The sequence below is a fragment of the Halyomorpha halys genome, unplaced genomic scaffold (assembly GCF_000696795.3).
Source record: "Halyomorpha halys isolate HHAL.00 unplaced genomic scaffold, Hhal_1.1 Scaffold399.1, whole genome shotgun sequence".
Lineage (NCBI taxonomy): Eukaryota > Metazoa > Arthropoda > Insecta > Hemiptera > Pentatomidae > Halyomorpha > Halyomorpha halys.
Genome location: NW_027107556.1, coordinates 171,935 through 186,445, shown reverse-complemented (window position 1 = coordinate 186,445; position 14,511 = coordinate 171,935). Strand labels below are relative to the sequence as shown.

The following is a 14,511-nucleotide window of genomic DNA, read 5'->3' as shown; positions in this document are numbered from 1 at the left end:
TTTTTAATGTATTTTTGACATATTAGATATAAATGTCTATTTCCTTTTTTACTCTGGTCGTTATTGGTGGATTATATTTTAGTATAAAGTTGAATATATAACCTTTTCAATTAAGGTTTTCTTCCTAAGGAGCGTTTTATACAGACGGCCCTTTATGTTGTTTATGTACTTCCAAACCTGAACTTAGCTGCCATAGGGACAAACTGGAATACTGCATTACAGAAATGAAATGATAGATTTATTAATTGACTTATTTAACAGCAAAATAAGTTTATATTTTTACTGTTTGCAGGAAACTGGGCTTGGACCTGGTGCCTAGGATTGGAGGGGAAATGGTCGACCCATGCTCTGTCAGTGTGATCGAACTCTATCAAGTGGTGAGTTGGCATCCTATCGTAACTGAATATTATAATATTGCTATATACAGTGCTTTGGTAGCATCAGCTATATAACTGCTTCCCCATCATGTCCTCAAATTAAAATTTTGAAAGACTAAGTAATTTACATTATTAATATTTTTATTAAATAATTTCATCCAGTTTATAATAAAAACGGGAACATTGATGTAAGATGTGCTTGGAGAAAATAAAAAATATCTTTTTGGTAGTGAACAAGTTGCAGCTCCATCTATTGAGATCTCTGCTAAGAGGTAGAAATTGTTTCGGTTTCACTTCCTCATGTAATTCAACCAGGCGAGTATCTTTATTTTTTATTCTGTGGTTCCACTACGATATAAAAGTCAATTACATTCTCCCCCTCCCCTCCCCTCCCACCTCTCGGTCATCGGGAGAATTGAAACTGGCGCTCAGTGGTTGAGGGGCGGGAAACACCCAAATTTCGAAAGTAGCTTTTTTAATCGTTTTCAAAATATTCGAAAGGAAGTTACTCATTGGATCTCGCCTTGCTCTTAGTTTTGATGTTCGATATTTTCGTTGGGAAGTAATTTTTCAGATAGCAAATAATTCGAAGAATAGCGAATAAAAGTAATAGATTCTGATTTTCTGTATGCTGGGAGAGGTGTACCTGATATAAATAATCAGAACTTTACTTAATTCATTTAAAAATACATAAAATTTTTCATTCCCTACTCATTATTTTGAAAATTATCTACCTCATGAAAAACTTGTTAAAATTTTTTAAAGTTGAGCTCTGTGTGTTTTACATTACCTGAGAAATAGGTTAATTAACTAACGCAACCCTCCCATCTAGGTTTCGGTCTACCATTTGGAGGTTTACCCGTAGGTTGAGTGTATATATTAAAAGGTATGTTTACATAGAAGAAAAAACATATGTTTCTCTTCGTTATACTTTTTAAGGTAAACATATTTAGATAGAAGATAAATTTCAAATTATTCACAGTATCTGAAACACAACTTCTTTTGCTCATTGCCTGACTTATGTTCATGATATTCCTGACTTCCATAAAGATCTTCTTTTTTCATTAGAATACAAGGGATGGTGGAAAATAATAAATATTAGATGTAATAAACTTTTTTACTTTCACTTACTTATACCTGAAGTATATAGTTAGGGAAAGTCTTGCGATCGTGAAAAATTTCGACGGAAATATACTTTTTGAAGTCCTTGAGTACAACTAAATCTCACTAAATGGTCTGTCCGTGTGAACAGCCTAGATTAAAAACGAAAAGTCGTACGATACTAAACTTATATATTTCGGACAGTTGTATGCTGGGGGGATGTCACTGCAACTTTTTCGTTAACATCGACTTACTTATGAAATGTCAATTTATAGAATAGATAGTTACATTTTTTCGATTGTACCGAAAACGGCTCTAACGATTTTGGGTAAATTTGGTATATCATTGTAAAATTAGGTGAACTTTAATATCAGAGAGGTAATAGTATGGCACGGCTTAAATGTGGATTTTAAAAAAATTCTTCCTCTTAAGTATTGTCCATCCAAGATAAGTTTACCTGTAGGGGAAGGGAACTCGCGCATCCCGCCTCCTAGCTCCTTCTCCCCTCCACACGATAAAAAATCCCTCCTACCGAGAACAAACCATGAGGCAGTCAGGAACTAGGTAACGTCCAACCATTTCGGGATTAGATAGGTACTAGGTACACATTTATCTCCCCAATTCTCGCTCTCCTAAGTTACTAATACGGGAGGTTACTTTAGTTTCTTAGGTTATACTTAATCTTTGATTAGGACTGTTTCTTATTGATTCTTGTTATTTTGTAGGCAAATATATTGACAACCCTGTTCTGACTTGCTATTCAAGAAAACAGTATCTTCCAAAAAGATATAATATTTATTGTGTTCAGTAAAAAATGCCCTTTTAAACTTTAAGTTTGTTGTGAAACAGTTAGTGCAACAATTTTCTTAATTTCAATGTTTTAAAATGCAGTATATTTGGCCCTAGAATGGAATTAACATATGATAAATGCAGTAATTTATGGCTTTTTATAACAGAGGATATATGGATAGGACCTATCTCAGACTCTATTTTCATGAATTTAAATACGTTCATAATTATGGAAGATTATTGATTGACCGTGTGTATAGATGAATGGAATATGGTCCGGGTGCAGTAAAAAAAAAATCAAATAGTAGATAATTATACTATTTTATTCAGCCAACGTTTCGCCCCACCTTGCAGGGCTAAAAAAGATACAAACACTATAGTTACAAAAAGGAAAAAAGAAAAAAGATAAGTGTAAAATAACAGGGGTATAAAATGAAAAGTAAGATATAATAAGAATTTTAGCCCTGACGAAGCCCTGCAGCGTGGGAAGAAACGCTGGCTCAATAAAATAGTATAATTATCTACTATTTGAGTTTTTTTTTACCGCACCCGGACCATATTCCATTGGTTCATAATTATTTTTTTTGAGAGCGGTAGTTTTCCCTCTACCCAATTTACTTGACATGGTAAACTTATAATCTTGCGATATTAATGAAAAATAGTTTTGAAAAAACTAATAGAAGGAATTTCTATTTGTAAAGTTGCAGAAGTAGGCCGAAGAGAGGAAAGGAAGGGAAGGTTGCTGCAGTCTACTGAGTGTGTCTGTTCCAACAAGCATTTCTGACAATTCCAGAATTATAAGGAGCATGCGTAGTACAGGATTTGGGAGGGAAAACACATACTAGCATGCTCTGTACAGTCAGAAGTGGTTGTTTGAACAGACCTAGTGGAGAGAAGAGTGGGGGGTTTGGCGGGAGAACGTTTACTACTGAGCAACTCCCCTTCCCTTTACTCACAGGCAAACTCTTCTTGGTTGCACTATACTTTTGCTTTTTATTATTTGAAAAACAAGCCATCTCAGATTCTTACTAGTAATTAGAAATGGATTAGATTTTTATTCAGGGCGATCAACATCTAGGTTATTACACCCTTTTTACTTCATCTATCTTCTTGTCTTTGACATTTGATGGTTGAATGTAGACTATTTCCTTTTTTACTCTGGTCGTTATTGGTGGATTATATTTTAGTATAAAGTTGAATTTCTTTCAGAAATTTTATTATTAGAGTCTTTAAGGGCCAATTCTCTTGTACATGGAATTTTATTATTTTGGAGGACTTGACGAAATGATGGGCATTCTTCAATTATATGCTTTATCGATAATGGGGAATGACGGGTTTGGCATATAGGCTGGTCCTCTTTTGTGATTAAGTGAAGGTGAGTTAATTTGGAATGTCCTATTCTTACTCTTGCAACAACCACTTCTTCTCTTCTGTTTCCCCTTATGGCACTTGTCCACTTTTATGTATTTTTTTTTACATTTCTTAATTTATTGGTGATTGGTACGGCAGCCCAGATTGAATCCCAACTTTTTCGGATTCTGTTCCTTAAAAATGCCTTTATGTCTTTGGGCTCGTAAATTTGGAGTGGTGGAACGTTCATTGTAGCAGCCTCTTTAGCCACTTTATCCGCTGCCTCATTTCCAGCTATTCCTGAGTGCCCTGGAGTCCAGAGAAAGGAAACACTTTTTTTATGATGTTTTAGCATGTTTATATAGTTATGAATTTTGTCTATTGTAGGTCCGCTTTGATTGAAGTTTGATAGACTCTGGAGTGCAGACATTGAATCTGTACAAATGAGTATGTTTGAGTATTCACTTTCTATAGATAAATTAAGTGCTGTTGAAATCGCCTGAAGTTCAGCTGTAAATATTGTTGAGTATGTGGGTAATTTATATTTTTTGGGTGTCCCATGTATTAGAAATGGATTAATATAAAACATGAAAGGATTTCATATTTAATTAAAGGAGATAAGAGGGAAAATGTTTTTTGCAGGTTGAAAACACATTTCCACAGATAAAGAATAGTGATAGACGTATTATGTTTCGTTGGAAAGCCAAAGATTTTATTTTTAAAAATATATATATATTTAACATAGAAAGTGATAGAATGTAATGGAGAATGATGAGAAACTCAAAAATAAAATGTCTGTTTTAAAAAATTGTTCTAACTGGAAGTGGCATGGGTAAGAGATTTTCCCTTTTACCGGCCTGATAAGATTATATTGTCATGATAGTTTCACTTAATCTGTATTAAAGCCTTTCAGTTGACATTATAATTCCATAAAATAATTCTTATTATTTTCAATATAATTAGTAAGCATTATTATATTATAGTTAAGAACAAATTGTAAAATGCTATAGTTTTGTTTTTCTGTTTTGGAACTAGGGATGATTAATTTCAAATCATAGTTGTTTAGTAATTGATAGTTGTGTGTTGGCTGCATCACGATAGATTTGTTTTTTAATACATCTTTAGTTTGATCATTTTTAGGCTTAGCAAGATTTAATAAATGCTAAAAAAAATATATTATGATATATAAAAGTTTAGAATGCAATTAAATAAGAGAAGAGAAAATAAAAAGGTTCCATACCTCTAGTAGTGAGGAAGTGAAACAGATTCCATCAAAAGTTGAAATGTACTTTATTATTATTTTATTCTTGTTATTTACATTTGTAATAATAATTTTGTTTTTTTGTTCCATAGCATGTCCAAAGCTCAGAAAATTCCCTCAATTCTTCTGTAAGTATTTTTTTTTCATTTATAATTTACAAAACAATAAATGTAAAAATATATTTTGATTTCAGGATAATCTGTTCAAGTTTCTATATTATATAACATAAACTTTACTTTATATTTTTTGGGCCAACAAAATTGATCGATGTATTTTATAATGAGTAATGATTAAAGAAAATATAGTTATTATGTCCACAGTATTATGAATCCAATTGTATTGTTATAACCAATATCACATGAGAATCATTTTTTCAATTCCAGACATGATTATCAACTACCTATATTTAAGTCCCTAGGAACAATGAATTTAATTAAAGCACAAATATCCTTCGATCCTCATCTGTCAACATTGTTTATTTCACTCTTACAATTTGGTCCTCAGGCCTTTATCAAGGAGATTTGATTTTTGTTTTTGATTGTTTTTGATATTTATGTTCTTATTGCCTCGATATTAAATATTTAAAAATATTCTTATTTACACAAACTCACTATTATCATGAAACCTACTAAGATAATGGTTTAACAGTGTGTGTTTGTGTGAATAAGAAACTTGCTAAATATAAATGTTTATAATTGACTTGGGCGATTAGCCTGGAATTTGAAAAAAAAAACTTTAATAGCTCGAACCAATCAATTGTATAGTGCCCCCTTTGATAATAGCCTGATGGCTGAAACATCAGATATAAATGAACCAAGTTGAGAGATAAGGTACAAAAGCTATTTGTGTTTTAATTTAAGCTACCCACTCTCAAGATAAAAATTAATATATAATATACAAATAAACTAATGAGTTAATTATAACTTTAGATTTTGATATACTTGTTTTTTTTTTAAATGACACAGAATTTTTTTCCAATCAGATCAGTGTTTTTTTTTTTAAAGCAAGAATTAACAAAGAATCAGATAAGTCCATTTTCAAAACAAATGGATCTTTGGTGATCTTGTAAATAAAGATTTTTGTTGAATTTCGTCAAAAAATTTTGTCGCCTAAAGTCTTGGATATGGTGCTCAAAAAGCTCAAAGACAGGAGAGAGAGAGATTATGACTAAAATGTTTTGGTTCTCATTAGTTTGAACATCTAAACATTGTTGATTTAGTAGCCAAGATGTATATATCTATTTATATGAGATATGTATACAAATAAGTACAAATTATATACAATAATACGCTAATTGGTTTACTATTAAGTTGATATGTAATAGATTGAATATAATATATTATTTTATGTTTTTATGAAATAGAATTTATATAAGTAATGATTAATATAATACAAAACCTTTATTTATTTATTTATAAAGGTGTTATCTAGATAAAAATAAAGACAAAAAAAAAAGTAAATGGTTTTAGTTCAATTTAAATATATTATTTAATATTTTTGACTGCACTTTATTTTTGACTGCCGTCAAAACAGCCCTGACAAAGCCCTGCAACGTGGGGCGAAACGTTGGCTCAATAAAATAGTATAATTTTCTACTATTTAAGTTTTTTTTACCGCACCCGGACCATTTTCCATTCATCAATTATTTAATATTGTATGTTGTAACATAACAAACAGTAAAACGTAATATTAATTTATTTATTGGAAATTTTGTATAATTTATTCGTTTCTTGGAATAAATGTGAGTGAAATAAATAAATATTTGGTAACGAGTTGACATGTTGCATCATTATTGGTATTCTGCATTCACTATTCTGAAACTACCAAGATTTAGCTGCGATGAAGACCTGCAACATAGATGAGGTTATAATAAAAGTGTATAACCTCTGATGAGGTTATAATAAAAGTGTATAAAGAGTGGTAAAAGAGAAATAATTTGACTGTGATTTTTAATGTATTTTAGACATATTAGATATAAATGTTTTGACCTGGGCAGAATAGCCTGTATGGAGTTTTTTTTTAAAATAGTTAAATGATATGTCTCATAGTAAATTAAGATTGTCCCTGAAGATGGCCGAATTGGCCGAAACGTTGGACGTGTAAATGAAATAAATGTTTTGAGACTATAATTTGGATAGTGTTTTTTAATTAATTAGTAAAAAAACTACTGTTTTGGAGTCCTCCAGGGGCTTAAGAACAAATTGTAAAATGCTATAGTATTGTTTTTCTGTTTCGGAACTAGAGCTGCAACTTCTATTAAATTAGGGTTAGGGAGAGTAACTGAAAGTTGAGCGATGCAATCACCACATTTTTATCCACTTAATTTTATTTCATCTCTTTTTAAAAAACTGTTTGTTAAAATAAAATGGGACCAACATACAATTCTACTATCTTTATTACTCTGTTTTCAGAGGGATTGAACTTTATCCTTATCTTTATTTTGTTTTCTATTTGCCTAAGCCTTCCACGTATTTATTAATCCTTGCTCCATTTTACTACTTTTTGCTTTTTGAATAATTAACCGAATTTATGTCTAAAAGAAATGTATCCTATTTTGTAATTATTATAATATGAATTATTATAATAATTACAATTATTATATTATAATATAATAATATAAAATTGTAAATATTTTTCAGTTTTTTATATCATTTCATGTTTAATTTATTTATGTCTGCAAAGTGTCTCTTTAAATTTATAAGATTAAAATGTAATATCTTGTTTATATTTTATGTATATATATAATAGACTTTATGGAATATATATGGCTTCTTTTATTTTTTTTAAGAAATAGTTTTAAAAAATACAGGGAACGCACTAGAATATTGGATATTATAGACTTGGTTTTACAAGGTGATACTTATAAATTCTTCAATTAATGATAATTTATAAATAAATTTGTAATTATAATTATTATTTGTTGTTGCATTGTTAATATTGTAGAGAAATTCAAAACATCTATTTATTATATGAAGAAATGGGAAATATTGGAATTTATATTAATATATTTTTTTTAAATTACTTATCACTGAAGATTTATATTATTACATGCTTTATAAACTACAATCAAAAACTATTTTTTTTCTCAACTTTTATTGTCTGATTTTCTCATGATTAGTTGTGTATATATCATGTTAGTAATTTTATTTACAAATATTATAACATATTATTATTAATAAGATGGAAAAATTACACTCTTGATCAAACAAAAATTTATTCTGTTTTATCCTAATGCAGTCGAGAGGAACCTTAAAGAGAAGGGAAGACAAGAGAACGCTGTCTCACCACCTCTACCTCTGTATGCGTGACTTTGGACATAATGTTGGCGAAACTACGGAGGTCTACCTTTCTTTGTATGATGCCAAAAAATCTAAGTTTATCAGGTAAAAAACTTTCTGTTTATTTATTTATCGATAGTTCTAATCTTGTGCTCTGTTTTGTACTTTAATATAAAACTTAATCTTATTGAAGTATCAAATTATACTTTGTTACATGTTTTGTATCTGATTTCAGTGAGAGATTCCTAGTCAAGATATCCAAAGATGGTTTTTCCAATTATATTGAAAAATTGAACAGTAACTGTACTATATTTACTGTGAGTTTATTATATATTTATTAATTATATTATTTAACATAAATTATCAATTTTTAATTTTTTACTTTCACTAACCTATATAAGGAATACATAGTAAGGGAAATTATTGCAGTCGTACAAAATTTCAAAATCGAGTTACACATTTTGAGGTCCCCTGAGTCCAAAAAACCTAGTTTTGCAAAATGCTCTGTGTGTCTGTATGTGAACAGTCTAGCTCATAAACAAATAGTCTTAAGAAATTGAAATGACATACATATACAGGAGGGTATATAGTCTGTGATCTGACTGTAACTTTTTTGCTAAAATTGAATTACTAGAAGTGTCCCTTTATAGAATTGATTTTTCACATTTTTTTTTCTTTAAATGGAGCAATGAGCAACTAAGTAGTATTTAATACCAGATAGGCCTTATCCTCATTTAATAGTCTACCTGGGCCTAAATGAAGAATTTTCAAAAAAATCTTCACCTAAAGTACCTTTAAGTTTGTTATTTAGAAAAAATGATCGGTTCATATTATGAGCAATGTATAAATACATTGTAATAAACAATGTATAAATACAAAATGTTACACAATTTCATGCACAACTAAAGGAGAAAAAAGGAAAAAATATAGATAGGTTTGAATCCAGAAGAAAAAAACCAAGACTGCCTCATCTCTTCACATTCCAAGCATATGTTTACAACTTTGTTGTATTCTTGACAGGAAAAAAGTTAATGTTCATTATTTCTATTTCAAGAATATTAAAAATATATTTTTATGGCAGCAGCTAAATAAAAATATTTTGTTCAAAATTTTCTCCCTTTATCGTCTTAGATTTAGATACATTTTTTTAAAAATCATAAAATAGGGATAGCTGTCACCCTCCAATTTACTCATAACTGGGGTTTGCGATGAGTAGGGTGGTAAGTGAAGGTGTGAACCATATTAGATCTTTTACTCTGTTAATGAATATGAATAAGTCTTTAAAATGAAAAGACTCTTCATCTCCTACCGGTACAAGAGGAGCATGAAGCTGCTCTTGGTCTACTTAACTCTTGCCTTCTATCTCATGCATGGTTAACAGGGATCCTCAATTGCTAAAGATCCTTTTGGCCTACCATGCGCACATCGCCCAGGACATGGATACTAAATGTTGCTGTCAACAAGAGATATACATAAACTGACCATGTCTAAAAAATGTAATTAAGTATTGTATTAGGCAGGTATACAATGGAATTGTATAATCAATCTTCCTTCAAAATTGATTATAATTTTACCAACCTCTGGAATGTCGGTTAACTTAAGGTCAATGTTGAACCCCCATTGCCGTCATACAAGGATTCTCCTCAAAACTACTCTTTCAAACGCAGGTTGATGCTTTTGTTTTTAAATGTCCACGTCTCTCCAACATATGTAACTATTGGTCTTATAAGAGTCTTGTACAGCAGAAATAAATGGCGTATAACTCACTAGTTAAACCTTAGATGGAGAAGTAGACTCTATTTCCTGCTGCAATATTCCTTCACATTTCTTCCTCCTCGTTTGGGCTTTCTTAGTAATATTAGAGCCATTGTACTGGAGGCTTCTGTCCATTTTGAAACTGTAAGGACCTTTTCCAGTCTCTTCAGATAGTTCTTGTTTCTGTTCTCATGACAAAAAATATCAATGTGTAAGAAGTGCATATATTTTAGAGTGCAATATTACTTAACTTTAATTTATCTTTAAGTTGGTTGTTTATTTATTTTTTTCTTATTTCATCTGTTTTTTATTTTTTTTTAATTTGAGATGTTTATATATTGCTATTTGAGGTGTTAAAATGCAGAAGGGGAAGGGTCAAACTTTGAAAAATTTTGAGTAAACCAAAAAATTTGCTTTAGAACCTCATGTACAATTTTCATCACTCCCATTGAATATAAATAGTTATTTCCTTTTTGTTTTAGGATTTAGGAAGCGCAGACCTAAGCAAGGAGCTGTATATAGTGGCCCACGTCTATAGGATAGGAAGAATGCTTCATAATGACTCCGCTAAAAAGATCCTCGCGGCTCAACAAGCGAGTGGCACCTTCAAGCGACCACATGCCGTTGCGGTCCTCAATATCGGAGAAGTATGTTATTGAACTGTTGTTACATTAATCTGTCGATCTTGTTACACTGTTTATTACATTGTATATTTCCTATCTTGTCTAACATTACGTGACCTTTTAACAAACAAGGTTCTAACAGCTATGACCATAATTTTGAGAAACAAAGCTTCATATTTGCAGTTCTCTATTAAATGTTGTCTCTATATCATGATATTAGTTCCTTAATTTTTCAAAAGATGGCACTGAAATTTATTTGAAAGCTTAACATCTTTGTTGAGAGTGATTTCTAAGAGAAAAAACAATTTTGTCAATTTCATTAATTATGACCTCGTCAAACTAAGGAGAAAATTGTGTGTGAAAATTCATAAATATCACTTTGAATTTTTTTTTTTACATAAAATATATTTTGATTTACTTTGAAATTGATTCAGCTTACATTATATATTTTGTATCATGTAAGGATTAGAATATTTCTTGTGTTTGGTCTTTGATGTTAATCTGTGAGGGAATAGTTTATTTCTTGGTGACAAAAAAAATACTGGCATGCTGTCTTCAAAATTAATGGTTTTTGGAATTACTATATGTGAATTGGTGGGAGCAGGTAGCTCAGTGGTAAGGCATTGTGCTATTAACTCCAAGGACCCAGGTTTAAATCTGGATGTGGCTGATAATTATTTTCTGACTATTACCATTCACGTTTGGGTGTGGAAAGAGCCTGACTATTGGGTGTGGGCTATAAGATGTGATTAATACCATAATCAATTTCTTTTTTAAAGTAAATTATTTTTTCTTCTATTAATATCAGTTGAAAGGATTCATTATACCTCTGATTCAATGAACTATACATTCAAAATTGACTTCATACCTCTAATTATTTATTATAATTGTTTTTTAAGTCTTGATTTTATTCATTGCAGGCCGTTACTGGTACTAACACTGACGAAAGAGAATTTTCCTTCAAAGCATATCAAGCTGAAGACAAAGACTTCCACCAGTTACATGAATTTATAATGCGCAAACAGAGTAACAAATATAGTCCACTCTCAGGTCAACCAAACTATGGTTAGTTTTGTACCATTTGGTTTTAATAAAATTCTGAATTTATATGATTTATTTCTTCTTAATTTTCTTGGGTTTCATTCACATCCTTAGAGCAGAAAATTCATTGGAATGAAAATTATTATTAATTTTTTTATATTAGAACATTATTGGTTGAATGTGTAGAACTGAAGGAAAATGGTCCAGGGTGTGTTAAAAAAGGAAGAAGAAGTATTTAAATAACAAGGAAAACTATTAATTATACACTAATGTTTCATCCCACTTGGTAAGGCTTCGTAAAGGCACTAGGCGAGTCCACTGGACACTAGGTGAGTCCACTGGACACTAGGCGAGTCCACTGGACACTAGGCGAGTCCACTGGACACTAGGTGAGTCCACTTCACTCACTGCCTTACGAGAGGCCTGATGAAGCCATGCAACGTCGAGCAAAATGTTGAGATCTCAACCCCTAAGATTTGTTCGGTCTAAGTAAAAGGAAAGTGGTAAGGTTGAAGCTGAGAGGGATAGATATAGTGAGTGTCGATGCCACAACTCTAGGAATCAGTTATTGGTTCCAAAAAATTCCATCAATATCTGTTATAATTTCATATCTTGACAGAATGTAGGAGTCATTTCATGAGAATTTTTTGCATTTTATGAGGCATGTCTGGAAAATAGGAGTACTATTAGGTTTTGAAGGCCTAATGAGGTTTACCTAAACTCATCGAGCACCAGATATCCACGCCAGTACAAAACATTGTCTTGTAACATCCATTTCTGTAAAACATGTCAATAAAAAATCCTGCCAAGTGTGAGGTGCTTGCTGTTATGAGGTTTCTTCTCGTAGAAAGAAAAATTTCGACTGAAATTTTTGTTTAGATAAAGAATATTTATAAAAAAGGTGATAAGGACTGAATGAATGTGTTTGAGTGGTTTCATGAATTTAATGAAAGAAAAACAAGTATTCATGATGAGCAAAGAAGTGGAAGACCTTCAATGAGTTGTTGCAAAGAATTGAGGAAACTGTTCGTAAAGAATGTCGGTTGATAATGGATGAAATGTCTGCTATGTCCCTACAAATTTTCGGATCTTTTTTACATGAAACAATTACAGAAGCATGTGGATATCGAAATTGATACTGGATAAGCTCCAGATTTGCTCCAAAAACAACTGACTGATCAGCACAAATTGAATCAGATCATTAGAGCTCACGACTTACTTGGGCGATCTGAATTGAAAGATAAGAATTTCCTGAGATACATTGGGACTGGTGATGAAAGATGAGTGGCTTGTTACATCCCAGAGGCAAAAAGACAGCATCCCAGTGGCGGCACAATGGTTTCCCATCTACCATAAAATTCTAATCCTCAATTTCTTCCAAAAATATCATGGCATCCATGTTTAAGTACCAAGAAGGAATCATGTTGGTTGATTTTTTGCCTTAGGGGGTCAATGCCAGTAAAATGCTTTTAAACTTGTTGAACCATCTTGCTTACTCCCCTGACATGGCGCCTTCAGGTTTTCATCTTTTCACCTTCCTGAAGGGCTCTCACATGGGTAGGAAAAAATTTTGAATTGATGAGGAGGTGAAGTATGTCTTGAAGTGGACAAAAGAACAGTTCTATGGGGAGACACCAATTAGCTTGTATCATGACTTACAACATGCACAGAATGAGAAGATGATTATGTGGAAAAATAAGTAACATATGTATCTACAGTATCCTGTAATTTTAAAAAAAAATGTTATTTTATTCTTAAAAACAGTATAAAATGTAATAATAGTTCACTTCTTAACCTATATTTTAAAAAATATAATGAAACCCATTGTTTATTATTCTTATTTTCTTTTATTTGAAAAATCACTATTTGTATGAATAAGGTTTAGTGGACTAGATTATGTATGTTTTTCATCTTTTGTAATAGGAATCGTAATGTCATTGAGGGTTTTGCATGGAGACATAGAAAAAGTAAGGGAAGAAAATCCTCTGCTCTTGAAAAACATAACGCTGACTAAGAAGTTAGGGTTTCCAGACGTTATAATGCCTGGAGATGTCAGGTAATAGAACCAGCTTTGTTTTATTAATTATATGTTTTTGGTTTATGATTTTTTAATTTTTTGTGATAATTTTTCTGCTATATTTATTTTAAAGAACGTTTATTAGTGTACTTAGAGATCCAGTTTGTAAAATTGAATGGAAAGGTTAACAAGTATTTTAGAACCATCAATTGTGTTTATAAGTAATCTCTCTTTATTTAAAAAAAAATAAATAAATAAATTAATGCATGGTGCCCTACATTATAAGTATTTTTCATGTTGAATTAGTATTTCACATATAATAAGACTTATATAGAAGGATCTACAGTGTTTCCTCTGTTTCACATTAAATTGCTGTTAGATCAGCTGATATGTATTTTGTGTCTAGTATATTTAAAAAAAAAATTCTGAAGACAATTTTTTGTCCTTGTACATCTTTTATTATTTATGTTTAATCTGATAAAATTTCTTGTTATGGTCTAAATATGTAGTCTGAAGTATATATTAGTAGAATATCAATATAAGAATATTGAAAATTGTAGTTTTTATTATTATTATTTTATTTTATTTTTTTATTCAGGAATGATTTATACCTGACCTTAGAGAGAGGAGAATTTGAAAGGGGGGGGAAGTCAACAGGAAAAAATATTGAAGTGACTATTTTAGTCTTAGACGCAGAAGGAAATCCGCTTGAGGTAAAATTATTGCTATTATTAGAACATTATCAATTGACGGTATGTAATTAATTAAGATGATTCAGGTGGCGGTCAAAAAAGTAGCACAAATGAAATGAAATAGCCTTTTATTTATGCAATAAATTAAAATCATTACAAAATTCAATATAAACATTTAAGGAAAAGAGAGAGAAAAAAAATTTATATATATTGTAATAATTTTAAAA

At 30.8% G+C, this 14,511-nt stretch overlaps 1 protein-coding gene across 6 annotated transcripts in view; it reads left to right on the top strand.

Annotated features, from left to right (window-relative positions):
* The window catches only part of spg (dedicator of cytokinesis spg), a 161,128-nt gene that overhangs the window by 101,910 nt on the left and 44,707 nt on the right, over positions 1-14,511 (top strand). For all 6 annotated transcript variants that reach the window (XR_010843004.1, XR_010843005.1, XM_067045949.1 and 3 more), the window contains exons 7-14: positions 293-377; positions 4,971-5,006; positions 8,116-8,261; positions 8,392-8,473; positions 10,394-10,558; positions 11,455-11,599; positions 13,499-13,631; positions 14,191-14,305. Coding sequence is in view for 4 of the 6 variants with exons in the window: in XM_067045949.1 (XP_066902050.1) it covers positions 293-377; positions 4,971-5,006; positions 8,116-8,261; positions 8,392-8,473; positions 10,394-10,558; positions 11,455-11,599; positions 13,499-13,631; positions 14,191-14,305 (907 nt within the window). In the remaining 2 variants the exon portion in view is untranslated. The remainder of the gene's footprint in view (positions 1-292; positions 378-4,970; positions 5,007-8,115; positions 8,262-8,391; positions 8,474-10,393; positions 10,559-11,454; positions 11,600-13,498; positions 13,632-14,190; positions 14,306-14,511) is intronic.